At 46.0% G+C, this 24,826-nt stretch overlaps 2 protein-coding genes across 3 annotated transcripts; one reads left to right on the top strand and one right to left on the bottom strand.

Annotated features, from left to right (window-relative positions):
* Nucleotides 1-417: 417 nt before the first annotated feature.
* Nucleotides 418-12,479, bottom strand: ppp5c (protein phosphatase 5, catalytic subunit). Its single transcript, XM_035435312.1, has 13 exons — nt 12,302-12,479; nt 9,605-9,846; nt 6,408-6,555; nt 6,062-6,183; nt 5,849-5,914; nt 5,166-5,264; nt 4,851-4,956; nt 4,311-4,453; nt 3,737-3,824; nt 3,252-3,292; nt 2,502-2,680; nt 1,809-1,890; nt 418-1,297 (listed from the first exon to the last, which is right to left on the bottom strand). The coding sequence occupies exons 1-13, from the start codon at nt 12,426-12,428 to the stop codon at nt 1,235-1,237; spliced, it is 1,506 nt and encodes a 501-aa protein (XP_035291203.1). The 5' UTR covers nt 12,429-12,479; the 3' UTR covers nt 418-1,234.
* Nucleotides 12,480-14,468: 1,989 nt separating this feature from the next.
* Nucleotides 14,469-19,496, top strand: cbr1l (carbonyl reductase 1-like). 2 transcript variants are annotated; one of them, XM_035431689.1, is made up of 4 exons: nt 14,469-14,948; nt 15,719-15,899; nt 16,524-16,661; nt 18,670-18,880. In XM_035431689.1, the coding sequence occupies exons 1-4, from the start codon at nt 14,663-14,665 to the stop codon at nt 18,743-18,745; spliced, it is 681 nt and encodes a 226-aa protein (XP_035287580.1). In that variant the 5' UTR covers nt 14,469-14,662; the 3' UTR covers nt 18,746-18,880. The 2 variants fall into 2 exon arrangements, with proteins under 2 accessions (XP_035287580.1, XP_035287579.1); XM_035431688.1 differs by having other exon boundaries at nt 14,475-14,948; nt 16,524-16,647; nt 18,670-19,496.
* Nucleotides 19,497-24,826: the final 5,330 nt, after the last annotated feature.

Raw genomic sequence — 24,826 nt, forward strand, 5'->3', positions numbered from 1 at the left:
CCCCCACCCCCCCCAAACATGTACACTGGAATATTAAATGATATACAGTATATATATATACATACACGTTTGTATAACATTATCTATAAAGCTCAGGACGACGTTGCTGTGCGTTTCAGAAACGGGAAGAGATGGGCTCTAAACGTCAGACACCACTGTCGATCTGCAGGGGGCGATGTCACGGGACAGACGCACGTGTAAGGAATGGGACAGTGCTTCGCGCGTTCGATTAGACGGTTTCTTTAATCGGACGAGTGTGTGCGCGCGCGCGCGGGCTGGTAGTGCAGCAGAATGAGAAACGGTACCGGGAACCGAACGCTTCGGGGACGAGGTCATCGCGATCGTTTGGCGACGCGAGGGAGTGTGCGGACTCGAGGAAAAACAGTCGGGGAGAAAGACTCGTGTCTGCGTTACTGACAAACCTTCAGGCGTAGCAGTGAGGTCGCCCACAGGGAAAATGGCGCGCTTCTTTTTCTCCGTTTGAGTGAAGAGATGTTCACTTTCAGATTAAATTTGAGGAGGAGTATACTCTCTTCAAAGAGCTTGGCTGACTGACCTGACCATAGTGTCACACTCTCTCTTACAAACGAAACACGAAACCAAGCTTCGCTCACTCGCTCGTTCACACACACACGCACGGGTGCGTGCACGCACACACACACACGCATAACTCTCTCTGTCTCACACACACACACACACACACACGCCCGCACACACGCAAAAGCCGTTCTCGCCAGCTAAACAGCTGGCCTGGGAGGGATTCATAACGGCACGATTTGCCAGCTCAAGCCCGCGAGTGTGGGTGGCACGGGGCCACAAAGCTCCCGGTCGATTCTACCGCAGGCCTCGGGTGCGAAGTGGCGTCTCCAGGCTCGAGCGGCTCGCTACCCGCTCCCACCGCCACCGCGACCGGCCCCGAATCCCTGCGGCAGAATCGAGCGGGTTCAGGGCCTCCCTCAAAGGCGACCGTCCGTCCATCAGTTTCGTCCGTCACACAGCTACTGTTGAGGTGCGCACATTCCAGTTTTGGGCTGCTTTGGGGAAGCAGGGGCAGCCCTTTTTTTGTGGGTGAGAGGGTGGGGTCGGGGGGGGGGTGGCGTAGGTGGAGTGGGAGGAGTTTGCCGTTCGTTAAATTAAAAAAAAAAAAAAAAAAAAAACAGAAACGGGCAGACGGTGGAACGGAGGAGAGAGGGCGGGAACGTGGCGGTCGCGGGTGGGCGGGGCCTCCGTGCCGCTACATCATCCCCATCTGCATCAGGGAGTTCGCGTATGCCATGGGCTTAACATTCGGATGAGGCTGCACAGGGAAGGAGGGAGAGAGAGGGGGAGAGAGAGAGAGAGAGAGAGAGAGAAAGAGAGGGGGGGGGAGAGAGAGAGAAAGAGCATGAGAGAGACAGCGAGTGTGAGAGAGAGAGAGCGTGAGAAAGACAGCGAGAGGGAGAGAGGAGAGAGAGAGAGAGAAAGCAAGCATGAGAGAGAGAGAGAGAGAGAGAGAGAGAGATATCAAGTCACATGTAGCAACACCACACAGTACCTCAGGGTGGAAAACCAGGGTGTTCTTGACCACAACAGGCGCAATACACAATACGACACCCAAAATGAAACTGTTTTTACACCACCCCCACATCCACACACAGTTTGACACCATATACTGGCTGTTGCAATGCAGTTCTGGCAGGAAGGGAAACAGGCTATGAAAAGAAACTTAAATAAACATCTATGAAAGAGCAACTTAAAAGCCTCAAATTTATCAATAAAAAATAAAAGCAGAAAAATCTGTGCAGATGACAAGCTGGATTTTTACTGACCACAGCAGTGAACTGGTGAAACTCTGGCTTGAGGTCGGATCCCCTGAGGTGGATATATGCTCCTTTGTTACCCATCTGGTCACTAGGGGGAGACAGAGAGGCACTGTTATCACGATACCTACCGTAGGAGCCTATAGCACATAGTCAAACACACAGTTATCATGAAAAACCTTTTATTTCCAGATGGAGACAGAGGAGGGTCAGAGGAGGGCTGTACCAGTAGTTGGGCAGAAAAGACAGACAGAGAGTCAGAGGAGAGTTAGAGGGCCGTACCAGCATTTTGGCAGACAGACAGACAGAGAGACAGAGGAGTCAGAGGAGGGCCGTACCAGTAGTTTGGCAGACAGACAGACAGGCAGACAGAGGAGAGTTATGAGAGGGCCGTACCAGTAGCTGGGCAGACAGACAGACAGGCAGACAGAGGAGAGTTATGGGAGGGCCGTACCAGTAGCTGGGCAGACAGACAGACAGGCAGACAGAGAGACAGAGAGAGAGCAGAGTTATGGGAGGGCCGTACCAGTAGTTGGGCAGACAGACAGACAGACAGGCAGACAGACAGACAGAGGAGAGTCAGAGGAGGGCCGTACCAGTAGTTTGGCAGACAGACAGACAGACAGGCAGACAGACAGACAGAGACAGAGAGAGAGAGAGAGAGAGAGAGAGAGAGAGAGCAGAGTTATGGGAGGGCCGTACCAGTAGTTGGGCGCTGAGAAGACGGTGATGCACTTCCCTGAGTGAGTGACCTCGTAGCCTTCGCCCTTCACCTCGTGGCTGCGCACGATGTACTGCAGCTTGTTCTGATCCAGGAAGCGCTCCGTCACGTCCGGGCCGAACTGGCAGCTCACCCCACGCTTGCTGATCGACCGCCCGTTCTGCGGAGAGAGAGGGAGGGAGGGGCCGGAGGCGGGGTCCCGGAGAAAGCGGGGTTAGGGTTAAACGCTAGCCTCCCCTCCCTGTGATATCCGGACAGGGAAGCTGCAGGTTTTCTGATTGGTTTCTGGGGATGTGATCGGTTCAAACGTGTTTTAGCCTCCATTATGTTAAATAGGCTCAAAGGTGGAGGCGGCTTCAATCGCCACCGGCGACTGCAGCCCCGCCTACACAAGGTCATAATTCATAAGAGGGAGCAAGTGATTGGTTGTTCATTAGCACAGCATATCCCCGGAAGTTGGGCGGACTTCCACTGCATCACTATGACAACCTGGCCAAGTTTATGGTACCACTATGTTATAAGCCTGGCAAGGGCAGCTAAATGAGTTTTGCAACATTACCCATGAGTAGGTGGGGCTTACCAGCATAAAGGTAACTGATACTGCACAGTCACACATTTTCCACAAATATGACACAGATGCTGCATATTAATGGATGGCTGGCTCAGTGGAGCTAATGCTAAAGGCTCAGTGCTGGCTAACGTGTGCACAGGCAGGAGGGCTGCTGACTCACCTGGGGCTGAGGATCTGACCACAGGAGGTCACACATGGGGCCTGCAAGAGGAAACAAAACAGGCTTATGACGCTTACAAACACACTGTGCACCGGAAAGATAAATGGCTGAAGACAAAGGACAACAGCCCCTCATAAATGTACAAGCCAAGTATTTAAAAACTGCTCGGAGAACAATAAGCAATAAGGTTTCTGCACTGGTGTTTGCGTTGTCCTTCTGGATAAGAGCTTCTGCTAAAAGCCAGTAATACAGTGAACAGAAGTAAAGGTACAGTAACTTCTGGATCTGAAATTGAAACTGTACAGCGTTTACAAAAACAGAGGGATAAGATTACATTGCAGTCTTGTTTCTTCTCTCATTCAGAACAGAGGAAAGTGAGTGTGGCTGTAATACTTCCATGGCCCTTACTAATGACCCACTGCTTTCTGTCTCCGCCAGATGTACCCAGCTGTAGGGAGGGGAAGGCGGGGTGCTGGATGACCTACCCGAATCAGGAGGCTGTCTGTTCCTCTCAATCTTCCTGATGTCGTCCAGGGTCACCCCGTCCTCGCTGAACAGGCCCCCGTGCATCACCTGCGAGGGGAGGGGAGAGGAGGCTGTGAGACTGGGGCGGGTACAGGGTTCAGGGGCTCTGAGAGAGACTTGGGCGGGTGCAGGGTACAGGGTTCAGGGTTCAGGGTACAGGGGCTCTGAGAGGGGAGAGGAGGCTGTGAGACTGGGGCGGGTACAGGGTACAGGGGCTCTGAGAGAGACTTGGGCGGGTGCAGGGTACAGGGTTCAGGGTTCAGGGTACAGGGGCTCTGAGAGGGGAGAGGAGGCTGTGAGACTGGGGCGGGTACAGGGTACAGGGTTCAGGGTTCAGGGTACAGGGGCTCTGAGAGGGGAGAGGAGGCTGTGAGACTGGGGCGGGTACAGGGTACAGGGTTCAGGGTTCAGGGTACAGGGGCTCTGAGAGGGGAGAGGAGGCTGTGAGACTGGGGCGGGTTCAGGGTTCAGGGTACAGGGGCCAGGGGGTGGGGGGGGGGCAGTGGTGGCGGATGTGGCGGGGGTATGGCTCACCAGCACTTTGCCGTTGATGCACTGTGCCAGGGGCAGCCACTGGAAGACCTCGCTGAACAGCTGGAACATCTGGGCTGTGTACTTGGCCTTCACCTCGCCCTCAAAACCGTACATTTGGTTCATGTTGTCCGTCTCGTGATTCCCTGCAGAGGGCGCCAAACAGTCACAACACACACATTACCACACACAGACACAATCACACATACTCTCACATATTATCAATGTAAACACCAACCCAAATCATCATGTACTGAACAGTCTCATCCACTAAGTGCTAATACACACACACACACCTTCAGTTTTCCCCAAACCCACCTAAATGCTCTCACTGACTGCAGATGCACACAGCCAGTGAGAGCATTTAGGTGGGGTTGGAGATGAACAGTGCAAACAGCTCCAGGCCTTGTAATCATACAGCATGTCAGAGCAGAAGTGCTGATTCAGGATCAGTTCACCCTTTTAGCTCATAATGGATGAGCTGCACACACGGACCGAGGAATGCTGATCCTAGATCAGCCCTCCCAGTTCCCAGAGACTCACCCCTCAGGAGGTGGAAGCAGTCGGGGTAGAGCAGCTTGAAGCCGAAGAGCGTCAGGATCACCTCCACGGAGAAGGAGCCGCGGTCCACGAAGTCGCCGTTGAAAAGCTGGGGGCGGAGTTAAGCGCCACCTTCCAGAACATTCCGGCATCTGCTCAGCGCGCGGCGAGCGCTTGCGACGACGGCAACTGCCGCCCGTGAGGCTCACACACAATGCATTGTGGTTAACGTCACGCCTAGCAGACTCCAGCATCCTGATTCTTGGCCGATTCCCAGCCCTGGCTGGCCGTTCGCTCCGGTAAAACTGAAAAGGATACGTAGGGGTTGGACGGCGAGGGCAAGCCGTTTAGCTGAAATATGTTGAGGAGGTCGTAGAACTGGCCGTGCGTGTCGCCGCAGATGGTGATCTTGTCTGTCTGCGGGAGACAGTGGCGTGGTTACGAGAGGACAGGAGAGGTAAAGAGGTAAAACGAGGCGAAAAAGCAAAACGCACTAGACAGGGGAAGGTAGAATGGCAACAGGACAGGCATATAGTTTTAGGTTATATACAAAGCAGGGCTGCCCAACCCGGTTCTTGGAGATCTATTGTCCTGTAGGTTTTTACTCCAACCCTAACAAGACACTCCACCTTCAACAGCTAGAGATCTCATTGAGCTGCTAATCAGAAGAATCAGGTGTGCTTTGTTATGGTTATAGTGAAACAGTAGATCTCCAGGAACTGGGTTGGGCTGAGCAGCCAAAATATAAAGGATGCCTGCGTCTATACTCTGTTCATTGTTTTCAGGTTTAACATACACATGAAACTTGAACTTGAAATGAATATTAAATTTGAAAGTCAAAATATAAACTTCAAATGCAGAATAACTCATACACATTTAAAATAAACACCTGGGAAACTGCACATTTGACACTTTTGAGCTCTATCCAAGCCCGGGGATTAATTCTCTCAGAACTACACTAGGTGCCGTTTCAAACAAACTGTGTGCGTGCAGTGCCTTACCTCTTTTAGCGCTATTTCTACAAGGCTCGGAAGCTTGGCTAAAACCTCTTTGACTTGGACCAAAATCTGAAACGGGACATTTTAAATTCCATTAACACTACAAACTCAAACAACATGCATGTCCGCTTAAAATGAATACATACAAACAATGAAACCTTTACCATTTTCAGAGACAACAAATATTATGTAAAAACGTGGGGTTGTTTCCCCTACCTGATAGGCACACTTTCTGTGCAGTTTTTTCTGTTCCTTAAACCAGTGCATCATGTCCTTCATGAACTTCACCGTCACCTTTCCGTCTTCCAGTTTGGGCCCTGTGTAGTCATCCTCGATCACTGCGTAAGGAGGAAGAGCCCGTTTATATCGTCACATTTATCTACAGCTACACACGGATAACTTATAAACATGTCAGACAGAAAGCAAGAATGTCCGCATCTGTATGCAAAACCGAGTGCGGTTTAACATGGCCTAAGAAAAATCGTGAAAAGAGTTTGTTCATTTGTTCGTTGGTCTTTCCCACTGCAGAGAGAGAGGCTGAGGTCCCACAGGCCGCACTCACTCATGTTCTCGATGTCCAGCGAGTCCACCACCGACTTCTTGTGCTCGTCGCTGGCTATGGCTCTCTCGAAGGCCTTCTGCTTGACGATCTTGTTGCACTCCTGGTACTTCATCTTCGCGTCCTTGTCATTGGGCCGCACCCGCACTACCTGCTCTCACACACACACACACACACACACACACACACACACAATTACACACACACATTAGGAGCACCGCCCACTTCAGTGTCAAATCTCACTCTACACACAGCCTTCAAGTGCACCTAAAAAAGGCTGGAAAGTACCAAGAATTTCACCATCAACGATATCCTTCTCTGTAAAAAAAAAAAATAAACACTGAAGTAACACTGTACAGTTGTGTACTTCGATGAGCCTGATACCAGCACAACACCAACAATTTCACCGCCTATTCTGGGATCCTGACACTCTCAACATCGTTTTGCCTTATCCGGATGCATATTGTGTGCAGCATATTCGATCTTATTTTGCCTTGTCACACATGCATGATTGATCACCATTCACACCAGTGCAGACATCTGGCACGCGGGTTTCAGGCCCTGTCAGATTTACTGCATTGTGCATTGGCTGTTCCGTTAGCCTTATGCCAAGCTCAGACTACACGACCAACAAAATCGTGTGCTGGATAATGTTAGCCACCCCCTTGTAATAGGGACTCAGTGCACTCTGCATCAGGCAAGACGCTCGAAATCAACAAAGCGAACGCAGACTGACGTGACACTCGCTCTCTGAACTTGCGTGCTGTCAAACCACATTTCTCACTCGCATCATTCTTTCCCTAGTGTCCTCAAACTCCAGGTCTGCAAGCAGTCCATATGTCAGGCTTTCCGTGGGCTATCAAGACAGGTACATTTTGTTTCTGAATTGTGTCCTTGTAGACTGCATTTGACAGTGGGGACAGAGGTTGGCGTACTCAGGATCGGATCAGTAGAGGTGAAAGACTACAATGATTTATCTGCCATGATTAGTCTTGTCATGCGAGTGTATGCAACTAAATATAATTTTCATAAACATAACGATATGTGTCTGTTTCCATGTTTAAAATTACATTAGAGATGTAAAGATTGAGTCCTAGGAGAGCCGATTACCGATAGACACGGTTCAAAAATGTAAATATGGGCCCGATGTATCGGTCGTCTGATGTACTGTTCGGGCTCTAATCCTAATCACAGGAAATGGGAGGCCACATGACAGAGGGCACTGTGATGTCATCACCCAGAATCCCACAGGCAGTCTACAACAGAATGTTCCGGAGAAATGGGATAGGAGAGGAGAGCTTCTAAAACAAAAAGAGAAACTTGGGGTTGGGCTAAAATAAGGGGCACATTAGTTATGTCAACGTAGACCAGCGTCAGGAAAAACAGCATAATTTCCATGTCTTTCCAAATGTACATTCCTATATTGTGGACATTCCTTTCTTGTTAATGTCATCACACTATAACATTAAAAATAAACCAAAGTTTACAGCAATACAGTATTCCTGAGTTTCATCCAAAAACAAAAACAAGCCTGTGTGTCAGCATAATCACTGCCACGTATGCTAGGTGTTGCCATAACTTTCAAATCTTTTCCGCATAGTTCCAGTAAGAAGTGATTAATTTTGATCAATGACTTAAGTGTGATTTTAATTACATTCAAGGCATTTATCAAACACTTTTTATCCAAAGCGATTTATACAGATTCCATTTATACAGCTGGATATTTTCTGAAACAATTCAATTTAAGGACCTTACTCAAGGGTACAGTGGCAGTGCCCCACCTGGGAACAAAACCTGCAATCCGGGAGTTGAAACACACCAAGTCCCAAACCATTACACAACATTACTGTCCTACGAGAGGCAAGGCTTTAAACAAGGTAAAGGCTAAATTACCATTCAGACAATTTTCAAAATTTCACTTGAAATTTTCCCCCCTTTTTTACGTTAACTCTACAGAAGCTAATCTGCATTTTTTTTTTGCCAAGAATTCCTCAGCCTCACTAACTAGCTAGTTCACCCCTTCTCCTAGGTTAGTACTCCTGGCTTCCAGCTCATATTCCCATGGATTGTACAGGCTGGCTCATACACAGTCTATCTCTGCCATTACCACATTAAACAGAGCAAAACTGCAATGTGCACACCACAGCGATGTACAAGATGGACCAATAATGACTTTGAAATAGTGTAAAATACATGTAGGATTACCACACAGATGATAAGATATGTGATATCACCATTATTCCAACTGCTCAGCATCCACCTTATAGTTGCAAAATCAATGACGCGGCAAAATCCAGGCAGCTCACTCATGTTACAATTACCAACATAACAGTTTGATGTTCATGGTGACTAGGCAGTAAATTGCTTCTCGTCCGTCTGATCAATGACCACGCTCAGGTGATGGAACTTCATTCAATTCCGCGCATACTGACGTTTATACATTTTCTTTTCAATTGATCCTCGTGATCATCCCATCCTTAGCCACGTTAAAAAATTTTTTAAAAATCAATGTCTTTGTGTCAGCAAAGCATCACGTAAAAAACAGACCATGACACAGCACTTGTGCCTGCACCGTGCAAATGGTGAACACTCCCAATCTTCACAGCTTAGACATATCTTTGCAGGCGTGGCATCGGACACGCACCCTTATTTTCAATATGTACTGAGCACCAGTGCATCATGGGAGACATTTTAACATGCCCACACGTCTGTAAACAAATGAGCGGCCTTAATTATTAAGACCGACTACATTAGTGGCAAAGCTTAATATTGGCCTGAGCTGCTAATGTAGCAGCCAGACAGGTCTGGAGGTTAGTTCTAAGGGTTTTTTGTGTAGTATACTCATGCAATCGTGAAAATATAGATTCTTTTTATTTTTATGGAAATTATATACACAACACTAAAGGGCTTCCTAGGCTCACGTCCTAAAACAGAAGTAACATTCAATAATGGTGTAATTGTTACGGAACTGGGCTACAGGTTGCAGGTTTACACTGCCGTTGTACCCTTGAGCAAGGTGCTTAACCTGAATTGCTTCAGTAAAACATCCTGCTGCATAAACAAACATGGATGCTATGCAAAAACGAGAAAATTGCTTATGCCGCGCTGGACAAGAGCGTCTGCCAAACTCCCTTAACCCAACGAGAAAACGATCGTTCGATTAGGTAGCACGAAGCAGGTCCACGGGCCACCCCACTCACCGTCTCGTAGTCCTTGAGAGCCGCCTTGAACTTGCCCAGGGCCATGTTGGAGGTAGCGCGGCGGTAGTAGCCCTTGATGTAGTTCTTGTCGATCTCCAGGGCGCGCGTGGCGTCCGCCAGGGCGTACCCGTAGCACTCCGTGCGCAGGTACGCCAGGCTGCGGTTGCTGTAGTAGATGGCATTGTCCGGGTTCAGCTCCAGGGCCTCCGTGTAATACTTGATGGCATTGTCGTAGTCCTTATCTGAAACGGAACCGCACGGACGTTCTTTCAATGAATAACAAAAATTACTCGATGAGGACCCTCCCACATAACGTCTCTGTGCCTCTCCGCTAAAAATTTTGCGGTTTTAAAAAATGCAAGATCTGCACAACCAGCTTGATCATTCAAACGACGAAGCTACATTTTCCACAACAGCATGGGTCATTGCAAAGAAAACAATTTCCCTTCTTGTTAGTCCATTTTAATTCCCATCGCTTCCCTTGACATCATCACTGCTATTTGAACTGATATTCCAGTTCCTGAGAACACAGGGACAAGGAAAGAGGGTGGAACTGAATTGCTTTCCTACCCTCTTAAAAATCAGTCACACCAAAATAAGGTAAAATGATTCCAAGTTCGCAACTTGTCCTCAAAGTTCACATAAGGTTCCCTCATTAGAATTTTTTTCAGCGGAAGTGTGAAATTTTAATCAACGTTTGTCTATAAAGATAACAAAGGTAGTCAGAACATGCTATAACTGAGGGGAAATATTTTTACTAAAAAGACACTATGAAGTTTAAGTAGGTAATTTAAGTTACGGGTGTGATTTATTTGCAAGCAGGGTAGCAGGCAGAACCGCTGATATGATGCTTAGTGGTTTATTTACACATCACAGTCTGCTTAACTGAATTCTTGTAACAAACCGTACAAGGTGCCATCCTTCGGATGAGATGTTGAACTAGGACTGTGGTAATGAAAGATCCCACAGGGGTTTTCTAAATAGTAGAGGTGTTAACCCTGGTGTCCTGCTGAAGTTCCCACAAAACTGTCTCTATATCTGACCACCTATTCGTCCCCTGATCAGGTATCTTCTTATGTTCACTGTACAACTAGTTTGATGCAAGGTCCTTTGCAAACCAGATTACCAAGATTTGTGGGTAATGTGCTCTAAAAATCCATATTGTTACTGACTGTGTCAGGGGGCGACATAGCTCAGGAGGTAAGACCGATTGTCTGGCAGTCGGAGGGTTGCCGGTTCAAACCCTGCCCTGGGCATATCGAAGTGTCCTTGAGCAAGACACCTAACCCCTAACTGCTCTGGCGAATGAGAGGCGTCAATTGTAAAGCGCTTTGGATAAAAGCGCTATATAAATGCAGTCCATTTACCATTTGTGTCAAACCATTTTAAATACCCAGAATGTTGGTTATCAAAGATCACTACTCCATTTTAAACACTACTAGATACCGTTGAAACTGGAGTACGCATGGGCATGCATTGTATGCAGACTTCTATTAATCTTTTTTGTCTTAACAAATATCCATTAGGCAACTTTATATTTAAAAGTGTATTTGTAACGAGTAATACTTACATGCATTAATTGCATTGCTCTAGTAATCGATACAAACTTCTTCATTTCTTTGGCTGCCACAATACCTTTATTAAAAGATGATTCATTGCTCATCGTACTGGCCAACTACAAGCTACCTGTTCAAGACAGACGCATTTTGGCCCTATGTCCCATCTGTAACGTTAGCTCTGCAATTTCGTTAGCTGGGCGGAAACGCACTCACTTTCTAATATAGCAAGCTACAGTTGGCGGGAGCTTTATCTAGACACTACGGCACATGGTATTTGCCCTTGTTACTATTTTTGTAGGTTCAAATCTCCAGAATTAGATGAGAATTAGATTATCAAAGTTATATGTAGCGACTGTCTCTCAGTCCAGCTAGCAAGCTAAATTTGGTGCATTTAGCTAGCTACACGGCACGTTTTCATTTTAGTAGCAACGCTGCACGTTAGCTGTTGTATCAGCCATACTGCGTTCAGGCTAGCTAAAACTAGTTGCACATCTGTCGTAAACTCGTCCACAAGTTATCACACACTGATTTTGGTAAATGCCTTAGACCAGTCAACTTATTAAGCCAGCTAACGTTAGCTACCGTCAAAATATAAAATATATGAGCAGCTAGACCGCATCGTGATGTCATAAGAAGACGAGTCCTTTCTTGGCGGACTGATAGCCAACTAATCGCATTATGTCATAAAATGAACATAGCTAACGTTGTCTTAAAAAGAACACTCAGTCGTGACACCCAAATAGCTAGCTAGCCACCTAGTCAGATGCAACCACTGACCTTAATATGATGCACTAACACAGAATATTACCCAAAAACTACACAAGTATTATTATAAATATTTGAGATACATTTTCTTGTATTGAATACAGAAATATGAAATGAGATCACTGATTGACAAACAAGCCCTTCGTATAATAGAGCTAACGGTAGGCTAAGTTATTCCATACGCAGTCTTTCCTCGCTCAGTCAGGCACGCTTCCTTTGGTAACATTACCACCGGCTTTGAAAGGGGATTCACTAAGCCGTTGCTAGCTAGCTAGATCTCTCTGGCGTAGCAGTGCTTTAGTCTCTCATGGTTCCACTGTGTCTAAACCACGTGCACAATCCTTAATGGTATATGATTGCAGTTATAATCTACCTTTAAAGTATTTATTCGCCTTCTCCTTGAGTTCCTCGGCACTCCGCTCCCCCTCCGCCATCTTCACGCTGTCGTTATTCGTTACGTCCGCCATGGCTATTTGGTAAACGGTCGCAAATTCTGACATCACGTTACTTCAGGAAATACTGCCGCAAATCAGCCTCTTTCTGAAAGCCGACGCCATTACGGCTCACATGTGAAGTCGACGCAGATCCGACCACTGGAATTGGTGTTGAATACTTCTCATTCGTCAAATTTTCCATTGTTATTCGCGTCATTGGTCCATGAGCCATAGCTTGTGTAGCTTCATTGGCTATAACTTTGGATAGGCGGGACTTACGTGTCCCATCGTCCAGCAAAGAAAATCCTGAAGTGCCACAAGGATAATAAAAGTCAAATATTTTGATGGCAAAAAGGGCACAATTCGAGCATCTGAAAACATACCTGTTATGTATATTTAATTGACAGTTTTAGCAACACAAGTAAAAACGGAATACGAACAGAGGCACTTCTACGCTTCCAGATCAGGGTCGCCAACCACTGAATTCAGCACCTTGCTCTACCAATATAGTGGAGGCCTTACAAATTATATAAATGTTTTACTGAATTATTTCTCCATTGAGCCAAAATGGATTAACTAGACACAGCTAAACCATGGACTGTCTAGTTGTGTTATGAGGGCCACCACCAATTGCAAATACATCATTTTGTTAGCTTGTCACTTAGATTTCCTATTACCAAACAAGTCAAATTTAATTAACACAAACGCACTACATAATAGATTTTTTTCAATAATGAATTGAATAAGTTATACATGTGATCTCCTCTCCTTCCTCTTAGCCCAATGAAAATTATTTTTTTGGTCTGTCGTATGATAAATAGGCCTACACATTACAGCAAGGATGCAGTTATGTCCTTATTCAGAATTGTTAATTTCATTATCTTTACATATTTTTGAGCCTATATATTTTGAGCAAAATCTGAAAACATGAATGTTTGAGCTGTACTGCAGAAAAGTTTAATTTTAAAGACTTAAATATGTATATTTAAGGGAGTGCGCTTTTTCCTCTGAATGCTGAAATAGCCCTTGTTTTTTTAAAAACCTTAATTTAAAGCATGTTTGTGTGTGTGTGTGTGTGTGAGAGAGAGAGAGAGAGAGAGTGAGTGTGTGTGTGTGTGTGTGTGTTTGTGTGTGTGCGTGCGTGCATGTATATATGTGTGCTTGTATAATTGTGTCGTCTGTTTACATGTGTGTTTGTAGTCAGTGCAGGTGGATTAAGTGGTGCCCTTTAAAAAGTCTCTTAATAACGAGGTGGCACAGCAGATGACAGGGCACTTCAGGGGGAAGGATAAAAGCCCAGCTGGTGCGATCCTCACTGCCGTGCACTCTCAGACCAAATCAACCAACTAGACAAAGAGAATAGATGGAGGAGACTGCTCAGTCTGTCACAAACGTCTGTCAGTTCCGTGACTCGGATGGAGAGAATCTTCTGACGGAACTCAAAGTGTTCCACTCATTCTACTCTAACCAAGCTCCTGAAAATCTATAGCACATTTTTCATCACGACTCCATCATGTTTTCCCCAATTTTGTTTTCTGTTATTCCCCAAAATTCCCAGAAAGGAGGGAGAGTTAATTTTGTTCATTAGAGCGTGTACAGTAACTTCAAAGAAATGCATTTCTCATGAGGTTGTTGTTTTATTACAGAGTATGTAAAGTCATAGGAGAGCCCTTAAACACTAGATACACAAGCAACAACAATACAACAATATAGCAAAGGAAAAATGAAAAACTGTCTTCTCCGAAGATCTGTGCATGCCATTGAGAGAGATGCGACAGTATTGTTTAAGGTGTGTGTGTGACCTAAAAATTGTATAATGTATTTTACTCTGTTTATTATTATTATGATTATTATTATTATTATTATTATCATTATAATTATCATTATAATTATCATTATCATTATTATTATTATTGTAGCACAGCATAATTTTGACGTATGAACGTGAAATTGAAATAATAGGCTAGTACAATAGTAGTATTGTTGCACTGACGCCTTTGGGCTGGTCATGTAAACTACAGCTGCTCCAAAAAAAAACAAACAAACAAAAAACGCACAAAACAGGTTAGGTGACAGGCAACCTTTGTGCAAAATGCATTTTGACAAGTGACTGCATAACTAACTGGCAATCGTGACTTCGCACATTTTATCCAGTATATAGCACAATGTACAATAAGGAGGCTGGCTGACTCTGTTTCCGTCTCATAGCCAATGAGTGAAAGAGGAGGGTTTTCCCTTTTATTTTATAACCTTGCTTGCTGTCCAGCACGGTGCGGGCTCCATTTTTTTCCCTGGAAATAATGTCCAAAGCAGTGGCAGTGGTTACCGGTGCCAACAAAGGCATTGGACTGGCGATCGTGCGGGGACTTTGCAGAGCTGGCTTTCCCGGGGATGTGGTCCTCACTGCTAGAAATGAAAAGCTCGGACACGAAGCGGTAGATATGTTGCGAGAGGAGGGATTAGAGACCGTTTTCCACCAACTTGATGTCTGTGACCAGACCAGCGCCGAGCGTCTGAGAGACTTCTTGCAGAACACATATGGAGGATTGGATGTACTGGTTAACAACGCGGGAATCGCTTACAAGAGTAAATGACACTTCCTTTTGCCCGTGTATGCTTAGCACATAGTAGAACATGCACGAACAGCTTCTTTCCGGGCTCTCTGTGACTCGGCACTGTACCGCACAGATCATGTCACAAATGTTTAGGTGCCTCAGTCGGTAGGTCATGACTACAGAAAGGGGAGAGGGCGAGCGTGCAAAGTGCGTTTGGGCTTCTGTTACTGTAGGTAACTACATATAGTGTTATTGATTTGAAAGCACTTATATAGATGTACAACTAGTTTTATAAAAATGAAAGTAAATCAAAAATGGCTATTACTACTAGGCAACTAGTGCTACTACTATTACTTGACTACTACTACTACCAATAATAATATTATATTCTAGCGGCAACGAGTGTACTTCATACACAACAAATTATCCATGGTTAATTCTACACTAACAGAGTGAGTCCAATGGGGACCATTTCTACTCTGTAAGCAACACTGAGCATTTTACTGTTTATGTTCTGGTAATTTTACTGATATGATAAATTAATTAAATAATGAATGCGCAGGTTGTAGGCCACGTGCTCTCTGTCATGCGATGTGATGCTATAACCTACTGTTGGTCTGAGGCAGCTTGAATGCAACCTTAGTCCCCGGTGTTTCTGTGAGCTAGCCGTCGTCATCTGGGTGTTATTTTACTATTGGCCCTAGCTAACTTAAATTTATGTATAGCTCGTGCTATGATACGTTATTGTTTCCGTTGATTTGAGCACTAGCGCATTTATTCATTTCTCTTATTTTATCCAAGATGATGCGGTGGAGCCCTTCAGCGAGCAGGCTGAGGTGACCATGCGCACCAACTTTTGGGGGACGCTGAAAGTGAGCCGTGCGCTTCTCCCGCTGCTGCGGCCCTGCGCCCGCGTGGTCAACGTGTCCAGCTTCGTCAGTAAGCGGGCTCTTGGACAGTGCAGCCCCCAGCTGCAGGCAAAGTAGGCCGCCGGATCCCTTGCTGCCCCGGTTTCCAGTGGTGAACGCGGTGCATCTGCGAGAATTTTATGGAATAAGATCATTTAATCTATTTTTTGCAATAATAATAATAATAATAATAATAAAATCTCTCCATGTTCTGCAAGACTGAAACATAAACAAACTACTGGATAAACACTGCCACCCCCCCACTCCATATGTACTAGAAAAGAGGACTCTCTAACCCATGCTTTCTCTCTACCCATAATCCTCTCTTTCTTTTTTATTTTTTCTTCCCTTGAGTCGCGTGGCTCTCATGCTTCGTATTCTTGCATCCTCAGGTTTTCCAGTTTCTGTCTTTCCTTCTCTCTCTTCCCCATCTCTCTCTTTCTTTCTCTCTTTCTCTCTTTACCCTCCTCCTCCTCCTCCTTCTGCCCACTTATGTGCTAATATGCATCTCTGTGCAAGTGTTTAGTGCAGAAATGCACCCCACTCTGTGTTTTTCCCATTGCTCCTTGAGCAGATGTGTGTTGGTGTGGGTTGCATAAACGGATGCAATGTAAATGCTATGTAAAACAGTTGTGTAAGTCCCTCTGGAAAGGAGAGTCTGCTAAATGTACTGTAATGTACTGTGATGTGCCTCACAGGTTCCGTGATGCCGAGCTGTCTGAGGAGGAGCTGTGCTCCCTGATGGAGGAGTTTGTGAAAGCAGCTCAGCGGGGCAAACACAAGGAAGAGGGCTGGCCCACCACTGCTTACGGCACCACCAAGGTAAACCGAACTGGGTAGGGATCGTTGCGTCTCTGACCACATAGAGATTTGCCTGAGTTCGAGGTGGGATTTCAACCAGAACGTCTCACTTGTCCTGAGATTTCATAGGCAAATGCGTCACCGGTCAGCTAAAGGTGTAATCGCCCCTGGCCAAGGGCAACGTCGTTGTTTTCGAAATTTTTGTTTTGTTTTTGAGGGTTGCGTCGCCAGAGAGTGCTGTCACGGTAACCAGCTATGAGACCTTTGCTTTGCGGCACCCGTACTGTGCTGCACTAGCGAACTAGCCGAGCCACACCCCCTACACTCACCCTCCTTTGACTGCCTTTCCGTTTGAAACTCTGCAGCATTACATTACATTACATTACATTACAGGCATTTAGCAGACGGTCTTATCCAGAGCGACTTACACAACTTTTACATAGCATTTTTACATTGTATCCATTTATACAGCTGGATATATACTGAAGCAATTTCGGTTAAGTACCTTGCTCAAGGGTACAACGGCAGTGTCCTACCCGGGAATCGAACCTGTGACCTTTCGGTTACAAGCCCAGTTCCTTACGCACTGTGCTACACTCCATGCAGCAACCACTTTTTGATTACAATTCTGATCCGGGTCAGTAGGCACCAGAGTAACTAGTTAGATATTTGCCTGAGTCTGAGGTGGGATTTGAGTCCAGGCCTCTCACTTGTCCAAAGATTTTAACGGCAAAGCTAGCCAGGCTACGCCTGCTACACATTTGGGGAAAATATAGCAGTGAGGGAGCCCAAAATAAAATATTAATTTAATTGTAAATCAGCCCAGAATACGTGATGGTCCAGGTTGGCTGGAGGTAATCATTGCCTGTTTCAGAGGTCAAATCAATTATTAATTTTACATTACGGAAGAAACTATGAACGTTTTTTTGATAAACAGGCATGTCGAAAATAAAAGATTTTCAAAGATAATTTTTTTTTTAAGAAAGTGAAGGTTACTGACTAATAAAGACACTAGGTGGCGTAACAGTCATTCTTAGGGAATGTCCCTTTAAGTGTGTTTGGTCATTGTATGCATATGTTATGAGCATGTTGCTGTAGTCACTGACATTACCGTAGTGGGGTCAGAGTTGAGAGCATTAATGGACAAGAGTATGATGTTATATGCACATATATAAATATAAATATATATGTATCTGAATTTTATACCTCAGCTCTAGAAAGTAATGCCACAGTGGTTATGTTCATAGGATATGTTGCCGTGAGACCAAGCTTAAACGGCCGATGTCGATAATAAATGAGTACACCGGAGCATACGACTGGAGTCCCTTTCATTCTGCTCACCATGGCGTTGTTGTCTGTTGGTTTAAATCTAAGTATAGTTCTTTTGGTGCTAGAAAACACTGGATCCATTAGGGAATGTTGATAGGGGAGCCAGTTTTTGGCTGACGAGTAGACGTCATCGTAACTACATAGCTCAACTGCGTTAGCTTGGCTGCATTTAGCTCTGTTAATGAGTAAATTCATCAGTTGTTGTGTCAAGGGGCGCATGTTTTATTGTACAAGAGTTGTTTTTATTTCACTGCACTGCTCCCGCTGAAACTCACTTCCCACGAAACCTCACTGAACCTTAATGGACCCCAACACACGGATGCTATCGAGGGTGGGAGTAAGGGAGCTCCTGAATATACAGTGCCGTGAAAAAGTACCATTTCATATATCTAAAGCGGCTTACAGAAGTGCATTTCACATAGTTTTTAATTCAGCATTTGTCTTTCTAGGACAAATGTTTTGAACTTCAGTGTGTGAAAAGTGCTATGCAAATAAAATTATTATGACTTCAAATACTATGGTTATAACTCTTATGATGATGATGATGATGACGAAGAAGAAGAAGATCATGATAATGATTCTTCTTTTTCTTATTGTTATTATTGTTGTTGTTATTGTTATTATTATTGTTATGATGATGATGATGATTATTATTATTATTATTGCTAAGCTGCTAGCGCTGCAGTGCCTGATGGTCCGTGCGTCCCCTCGCAGATCGGCGTCACGGTGCTCTCCCGGATCCAGGCACGCGTCCTGTCCCAGACCCGGGCGGGCGACGGCATCCTCCTGAACGCCTGCTGCCCCGGCTGGGTCCGCACGGACATGGCGGGCCCCAAGGCCCCCAAGAGCCCCGAGGAAGGGGCCGAGACCCCCGTCTACCTGGCCCTGCTGCCCCGGGGGGCGGCGGAGCCCCACGGGCAGCTGGTCTGGGACAAGGAAGTCCAGGAGTGGTAGCGGCGCGCTCAGTTTTTTTTTGGAAGAGCGTCCGTGTCAGGAACGGTGGTGATGCCGTTTATAGCAGTAAACAAGGCAGCAGATTCATAATCATTTAGGGGGGGAAAAAAACATCTCGTTCAGAAGACTCAGACTGTTAGGGTTCCAGATCCGGAACTATTGTAGCACGCGATGCTGTTAATACTTATAGACTGTGAAGCCTCACAGTGGTCCAATGAAGTAATTACAGTCCGTACCGACAGTGATCATTAAACCTCAGTGACAATGGGCATTACTGAGTCATCATTTTGGGAATTTGTGTATTCAAGGGCATTTTTTAATGGTGAATTAATGTGATTTTAAAAGAAAAGGTGAAAGGGGGGGTTTTTCCTTGTCAATGTTGTTCTAGGTTTGCTTTTCCAGGGGATTTTTTAAGATGACGTCTGCTTTAAAACCTATTGTGACAAACGTATTGTGAATCATGCTATACAAATAAATTGGATTTCATTCTACTTTTTTTGTATTTAAGGGATGGAAGCTTGATAACTTTGGGAATTAAGTCAATCAGAATGTCAATACATGTCAAATGTTAATAAATGTTAAGAAAAAAAAAGTTTAAAAAAAAAAAAACCTGGTCTCTATTTTAACGCCGTTTTTTTTCTAACTGGTGTACTACCCTAAATAACCTGAGGGGGCACCAAAGCTCCATTGAAGGCCTGCTATGCGATGACTCACTCTGGTAATAATATTGCATTGCGTAACCTTTTTGCGGAAAAGGAACATGGCTGCAGCTATGTTGTGCTGTAGGCCTCCATCTGGGAACACTGGGATTAATATTAGAAGGCTTTACCCTTTTCAGGAGGGTAAAGGACAGTAAGTTTACAAGCTGCAGGTGGGAGATGCAGCGCTGCTTATTAGCAACGTGTTAACCCCACGGCTAGGCAAATGTCCATGAAAAAGAGGCCCCCGCTGCCACCGCCACACCACACCCTTACACCTCCCCCAGCCCCCCCCCCCAAATCTGTTTGAAGTGGCTGAGCGCTTCCTGCCAGCTGGACTCTCAGGGAGGACTTATGGGAAACCAGAAAGGCGAGCAGGGAGGGGCGGGAGTCGCAGGTGTCTGTCCGCAAACGATCGCACTCGGGCGCTGTTCGCTGTCTCACAGTCTCTCAGTCTCACAGTCTCACAGAGTCACAGAGTCACGCCAGCCCCCGAGATTCGCGCTTCTCGTCAGTGCCCCCTCCAGTACCCCACACCCCACCGGGCTGACCGGACCAAGCCGAACCCGCGGGAGTCGCGGGCGCAAGGCGTTTGTCAGGCAGACCCGCACAGCTGCTCAGCGCCCTTCCGGCTCCCCTGCCATCTGCCAGGCACATGTGAGAAAGCTCGCGCTCGGTCCTGCTGCCGTTGTGCTGACCCACAGCATGTAAACCCGTTTGATCGTCGGTTCACATCCCTGGGGGTCGAGAGCCCATTTGGGATGGTTTTACGAAAAGTGAGTCACAAAGCCATAAAAAACGTCTTTTTTTTGTTGTTGTTGTTAAAGTATTAAGAATATTTGAAAAACGTTTTCATTACACGCTATTGCTCTTGTGTGGAATATGTGACTGTCCAGCACGTTAAGTATGTTAACTTTCTAACATAGATATAGATATTTTATACATATACATATACACATATATATATATATATATACATATCTTTCGATATATTATAATCTAAAGTTGGATCATGTGTGAGAAAATGCTGCCAAAATTAGAGTATGAAGCTGAGAGATCCACAGCCTGAACTGGCTAAAATTCTTAGAATTCTTTAATTTGACAGCAGAATAGTTTCTTGAAGAAATTCAGGTGAAGTACCTTACTCAAAAATAAACGAGTGGCTCTCCACTTGGGAGTTAGACATCAAACAAACAGACGCGCTGTTTTATAATCACTGCCCTGCGCAGACGAAGACGACGTCATGGCGGAGTTTGATACACTTGCTGTTTGTTTCAATATAGTGGAATTCTCATTAAAAAAAAAAAAAAAAAAAAAACTTGCTGAGTTTGCAAAATGGGCAGTACACCCTTTTTTTAAAAACTCTTTGAACTGTCAGTCACTTCCTTTTTGTCAGTCTGTTCACCGTCTTCATCAAAGACACTCTCCTTAAAAAATAAATCACATGTTCAAAAGCCACATGTTCAAAAGCCACTCAATATGTGAAGAGTACACGTGAACTTTTATTTTTCAACCAAATTTAGCCGGGTTTTCACTGAACGAAGATGGTATATACCTCGCTATATTTGGTTGAAAAATGAAAGTTTTTTAGCCAACTTGGACATAGCCAGGTTATACCTTGGTAAAACCACCTGATCTAAATTGGAGTTAACATGAGCTAACCTAGTCCATTTATGTCAAAACCTCTCTCAACCTAGATTTCCAGCCATCGAGACAGCCCAGATTTCATCTAGATTCAAGCTCGTGTTCATTGGGATGCTATATCGCTGTATCAAATGTTTTGTTTTCAAATGTGAAAATTGTAGTTCACAAAAAAGTCAGTGGCGTGTGAAAACGTGATGATGCAAATGACCCAATGTGACCTATTTTTTGTTTGCATGTGGAAATTTTCATTCCCATGTGAAGAAAGCCCAATCACATGTGAAAATGTCCAGTCGCATTTCCTTTTCACATGAATATGTTAATTATATCAAATGTTTAAATTCATGTTACTAAATGTTTTAATGTTAAATTCATGTGTGAAACTGTGACTTTCACATGTGAAAAGGCTAATTTTCCATGTCATTTTTATCGTGAGGGACTGAGGAAGCCTTTCTAGCCAAAACATCAGCGTCCTCATGTCACTCTGTTATGTAGCTTTGCAGGCCACACACTATAAATGGTGTGAAAAGAAAAGCCTGTAATTTTCTTTCACTGCCAAGACAAGGTATGCGAGTGCCATATGAGGACAGCGAGACAGACCGACAGACAGACGGACTGACACAGAGTCCCGTCTGGAGTTCCCTGACTCACGCGGGATTTCCCATGAGAAAGAGAAGGCCTGAGGTGCGTCGTGACTCATTTTCACCCCCCCCCCCCCAGCCCAGCCCCCCCCACCCGACTCCCAGGGTCATACTGAAAGTGTGAGTGAGCCCGTGCGAGCTAACTTTCACTCCTTAAGGTCCGTCACCCCAATGACATCAGAGACCGTCCGCGCCTCACCGCGAGTCGCGACCTGGAGCGGGGCGACCCTGGCGGGGGGCTTCGGGAGAGCCGGGCCCGCACTCGGAGCGGGGGGAAGGAGAGGGGGAACTACTGCAGGATAGCATAACGGCGGTTGTGAAAGAGAGGACTGGAGCCAAAGAAGGAGAAAGAGGGAGAGACGAGTGGGTGTACAGACGACGGGAAGAGAGGCGGAGAGACAAAGCGGGAGGTAAACAGAGAGAGAGAGAGAGTTACCCGCTGCTGCGTGTCAAATCCGCGGGGTGGGAGGCTTGAGAAAATTTAAACAGTCGGTGGGAGAGGGAAGAGTGTGCCTAGTCAGACTTCGAAGGAAAAACGACGTGGGGAAGAGACTGACGCGGGTCGAGGGTTCAAAGCGGAAGCTCCGAAATGCCAAGGGCGTGAGCCGGTGACGGTAACGGACCGGGGGGGCGGGGGGGGGGGGGGGGGGGGGGGGGGGGGGGATAACGATGGGTCAAATCATATCCCGCTCAGACCCAACTCGTGACCACGCACGCCATCACCTCCCAGCTCACCCGCGCCCATACGTGGACTGAGTGAGCTGTACAGGAACGCGGTGCCATGTGTGTGTGCATGTGTGCGTGCGTGCGTGTGTGTGTCAGGGATGTGTCAGTCTCCTGGGGGAATGGGGATGACGAGGGGTGTGGGGGGGTTAACTGGATGGTATGTGCTGAACTCAAGGTACTACCCCTGCTCTCCTGGGAGGGATGCCCCCCCATGTTGAGGCACTGACGGGTCCAAGAGTTAATGGCGTCGAAATAGCACAGGCGTAGAGTCATCTAATAAACTCACTCTCCGTACCTCTTCATCCTTTTTTACTTTCATCGATGGGAAGAGTTAGGAGGGCCTCTGCCGTTCGGGGGGCTGCATATTGGAAACACATGTTTGTTTGAAAGCCACTTCAAACGGCATTTTTCATTCCCCCAGCCCACCCGTTTTTTTGTTCTTTCTTCCTCTCTCACCTTCTTTTTATTTCATGGTTCTTTATCTAAGATGCAGTCAGGAACTTTCCCGCTCATTTCTTGCCTTCAGACCACCCCCCCCCCCCCCCAATCCTTCTCTCCTGTCAGGGGGAGTATGTCATGCAGGAAACCTTGTAATTGTGTCATTCCTTAATGGTTTTATTCATTAATTTCTCCCATTGGTCACGTTCCTGACTCTCCGTGTGAGGTTTTTCAGATCCTTTCCAGACCATCAGAGCTTAATTTGTGTTTGATCATCAAGGTGGGATGACCTTTGCCTCTCAATACAGAACTGCGGGGGGGTTTCTTCAGAAAGAGGAAGAGAGAGAGAGAGAGACCTTTTGACCCGTAACCAGTCCTTTATTGGCACAGCCTTTGCGGTTAAAAGTCTAAATATCCAACACATTTCAATAAATGGGTGAAATGACAAACCCCCTCTGTACATATATGCAACTCCCACCCTCCCAAACACACACACTCTTTCCCATTTTCTGTACCATCCTACAGTACATGGGCTGTCAACAGTGTCATTACCGAGATCACACATCTCCACTTCAGCCTCCGTCATCCTCCATCAAAGGACATAACTAAGGACTCTTGTACTACACTGTATAGTACATCTCCCAGTCCCCAAATATCAACATATCAACAAAATTCTCCAAATCCGAGACCATTTTATTAGAGAGAAAGAGAGAGGGCAGGGCAGCAGTGTAGTATAATGGGTAAGGAACTGATCTTGTAATCTAAAGGTCACAGGTTCGATTCCTGATGCAGTGTAAACGCTGTGTAAAAGTTGTGTAAGTCGCCGTGGATAAGAGCGTGTGCTAAACGCCTGTGATGTAATGTAATGAGAGAGAGAGAGAGGGGAGTGGGCGATAAATTCCGAGTGGTAGGAAACACTAAAAACAGCGTGCATACCTGACCAAAATGTTTGACCTCACTCCTGCCCGTGCCGCTGCCCATGCCACTCGATATTGGCGCTGCTAGAATCGTCCTCCTCCCCAGAGCCCTCCCCCTCTCTGCTCCCCCCACCCCCCCCCCACCCCCATCTGTGCTTTGTCTATTAGGGAGGAGAGAGGGGAAAGAATGTTTATATTTTGCGGAGCGGCTGTTTACATTTCTTACCGAGCCGTTTCAAATATAGACGAAGGTATTCGCCCCCGGTTGCTGCCAATGAGGCTCTGTGCAATACATAAAACCCTGGAATGCAGAACAATATGCCAACTGTCTCCGCGTTGGGCAGAGAGATAGATGATGAGCCGGGCTGACCAGCTGACTCTCAGAAGCCAATTATGAGTAGGTTCTCTGGGAAACGGCAGTGGTCGAGGTTGTTTTTCATTATGAGGGAGACTTCCACTGTACTGCGTGGAGGGGACAGTGCTAACACGCATCAGTAACAACAGGTTTTTGGGTAGAGTTTGCGACTCTAACTATCCCTCCCTGTCTCAAAATCCCCACCTACTGGGCATTTTTTCCATCAATAAAGTTGTCCCCCAGGTCTTGGCCAGTCTCACCTCTGGCACCTTGTTTTAATTAAGGTTGGGGCCAATCATGTGACCTCGCGTCCAACGCCGAAGCCTCGTGTGACTATTTTAAGAGCGCGCGCCTGGAGGACATTACTGCCCGATTTGGATGATTGGAAAAGTTTTCCCGGGCCTGGAGACCGTATCCATCTCCCAGATACGCTGGCACCGCGGGCTCATTAGGAGGGATTAAGGGAATCATTCTGCAAATGCGTAATTGACTTAAATAAAA

The sequence above is a fragment of the Anguilla anguilla genome, chromosome 9 (assembly GCF_013347855.1).
Source record: "Anguilla anguilla isolate fAngAng1 chromosome 9, fAngAng1.pri, whole genome shotgun sequence".
Classification (NCBI taxonomy): Eukaryota; Metazoa; Chordata; class Actinopteri; order Anguilliformes; family Anguillidae; genus Anguilla; species Anguilla anguilla.

Bases quoted from the DNA above. Each gene is read 5' to 3' on its own strand.
- ppp5c (XM_035435312.1), bottom strand. From the start codon at position 12,428: ATGTCAGAATTTGCGACCGTTTACCAAATAGCCATGGCGGACGTAACG. The intron at 9,847-12,301 runs GTAGATTATAAC...GTTCCGTTTCAG, and splicing joins GGCGAATAAATACTTTAAAG to ATAAGGACTACGACAATGCC. The intron at 6,184-6,407 runs GTGAGTGCGGCC...CTCCTTACGCAG, and splicing joins GCTGGACATCGAGAACATGA to TGATCGAGGATGACTACACA.
- cbr1l (XM_035431688.1), top strand. From the start codon at position 14,663: ATGTCCAAAGCAGTGGCAGTGGTTACCGGTGCCAACAAAGGCATTGGA. The intron at 14,949-15,718 runs GTAAATGACACT...ATTTTATCCAAG, and splicing joins CGCGGGAATCGCTTACAAGA to ATGATGCGGTGGAGCCCTTC. The intron at 15,900-16,523 runs GTAGGCCGCCGG...TGTGCCTCACAG, and splicing joins AGCCCCCAGCTGCAGGCAAA to GTTCCGTGATGCCGAGCTGT.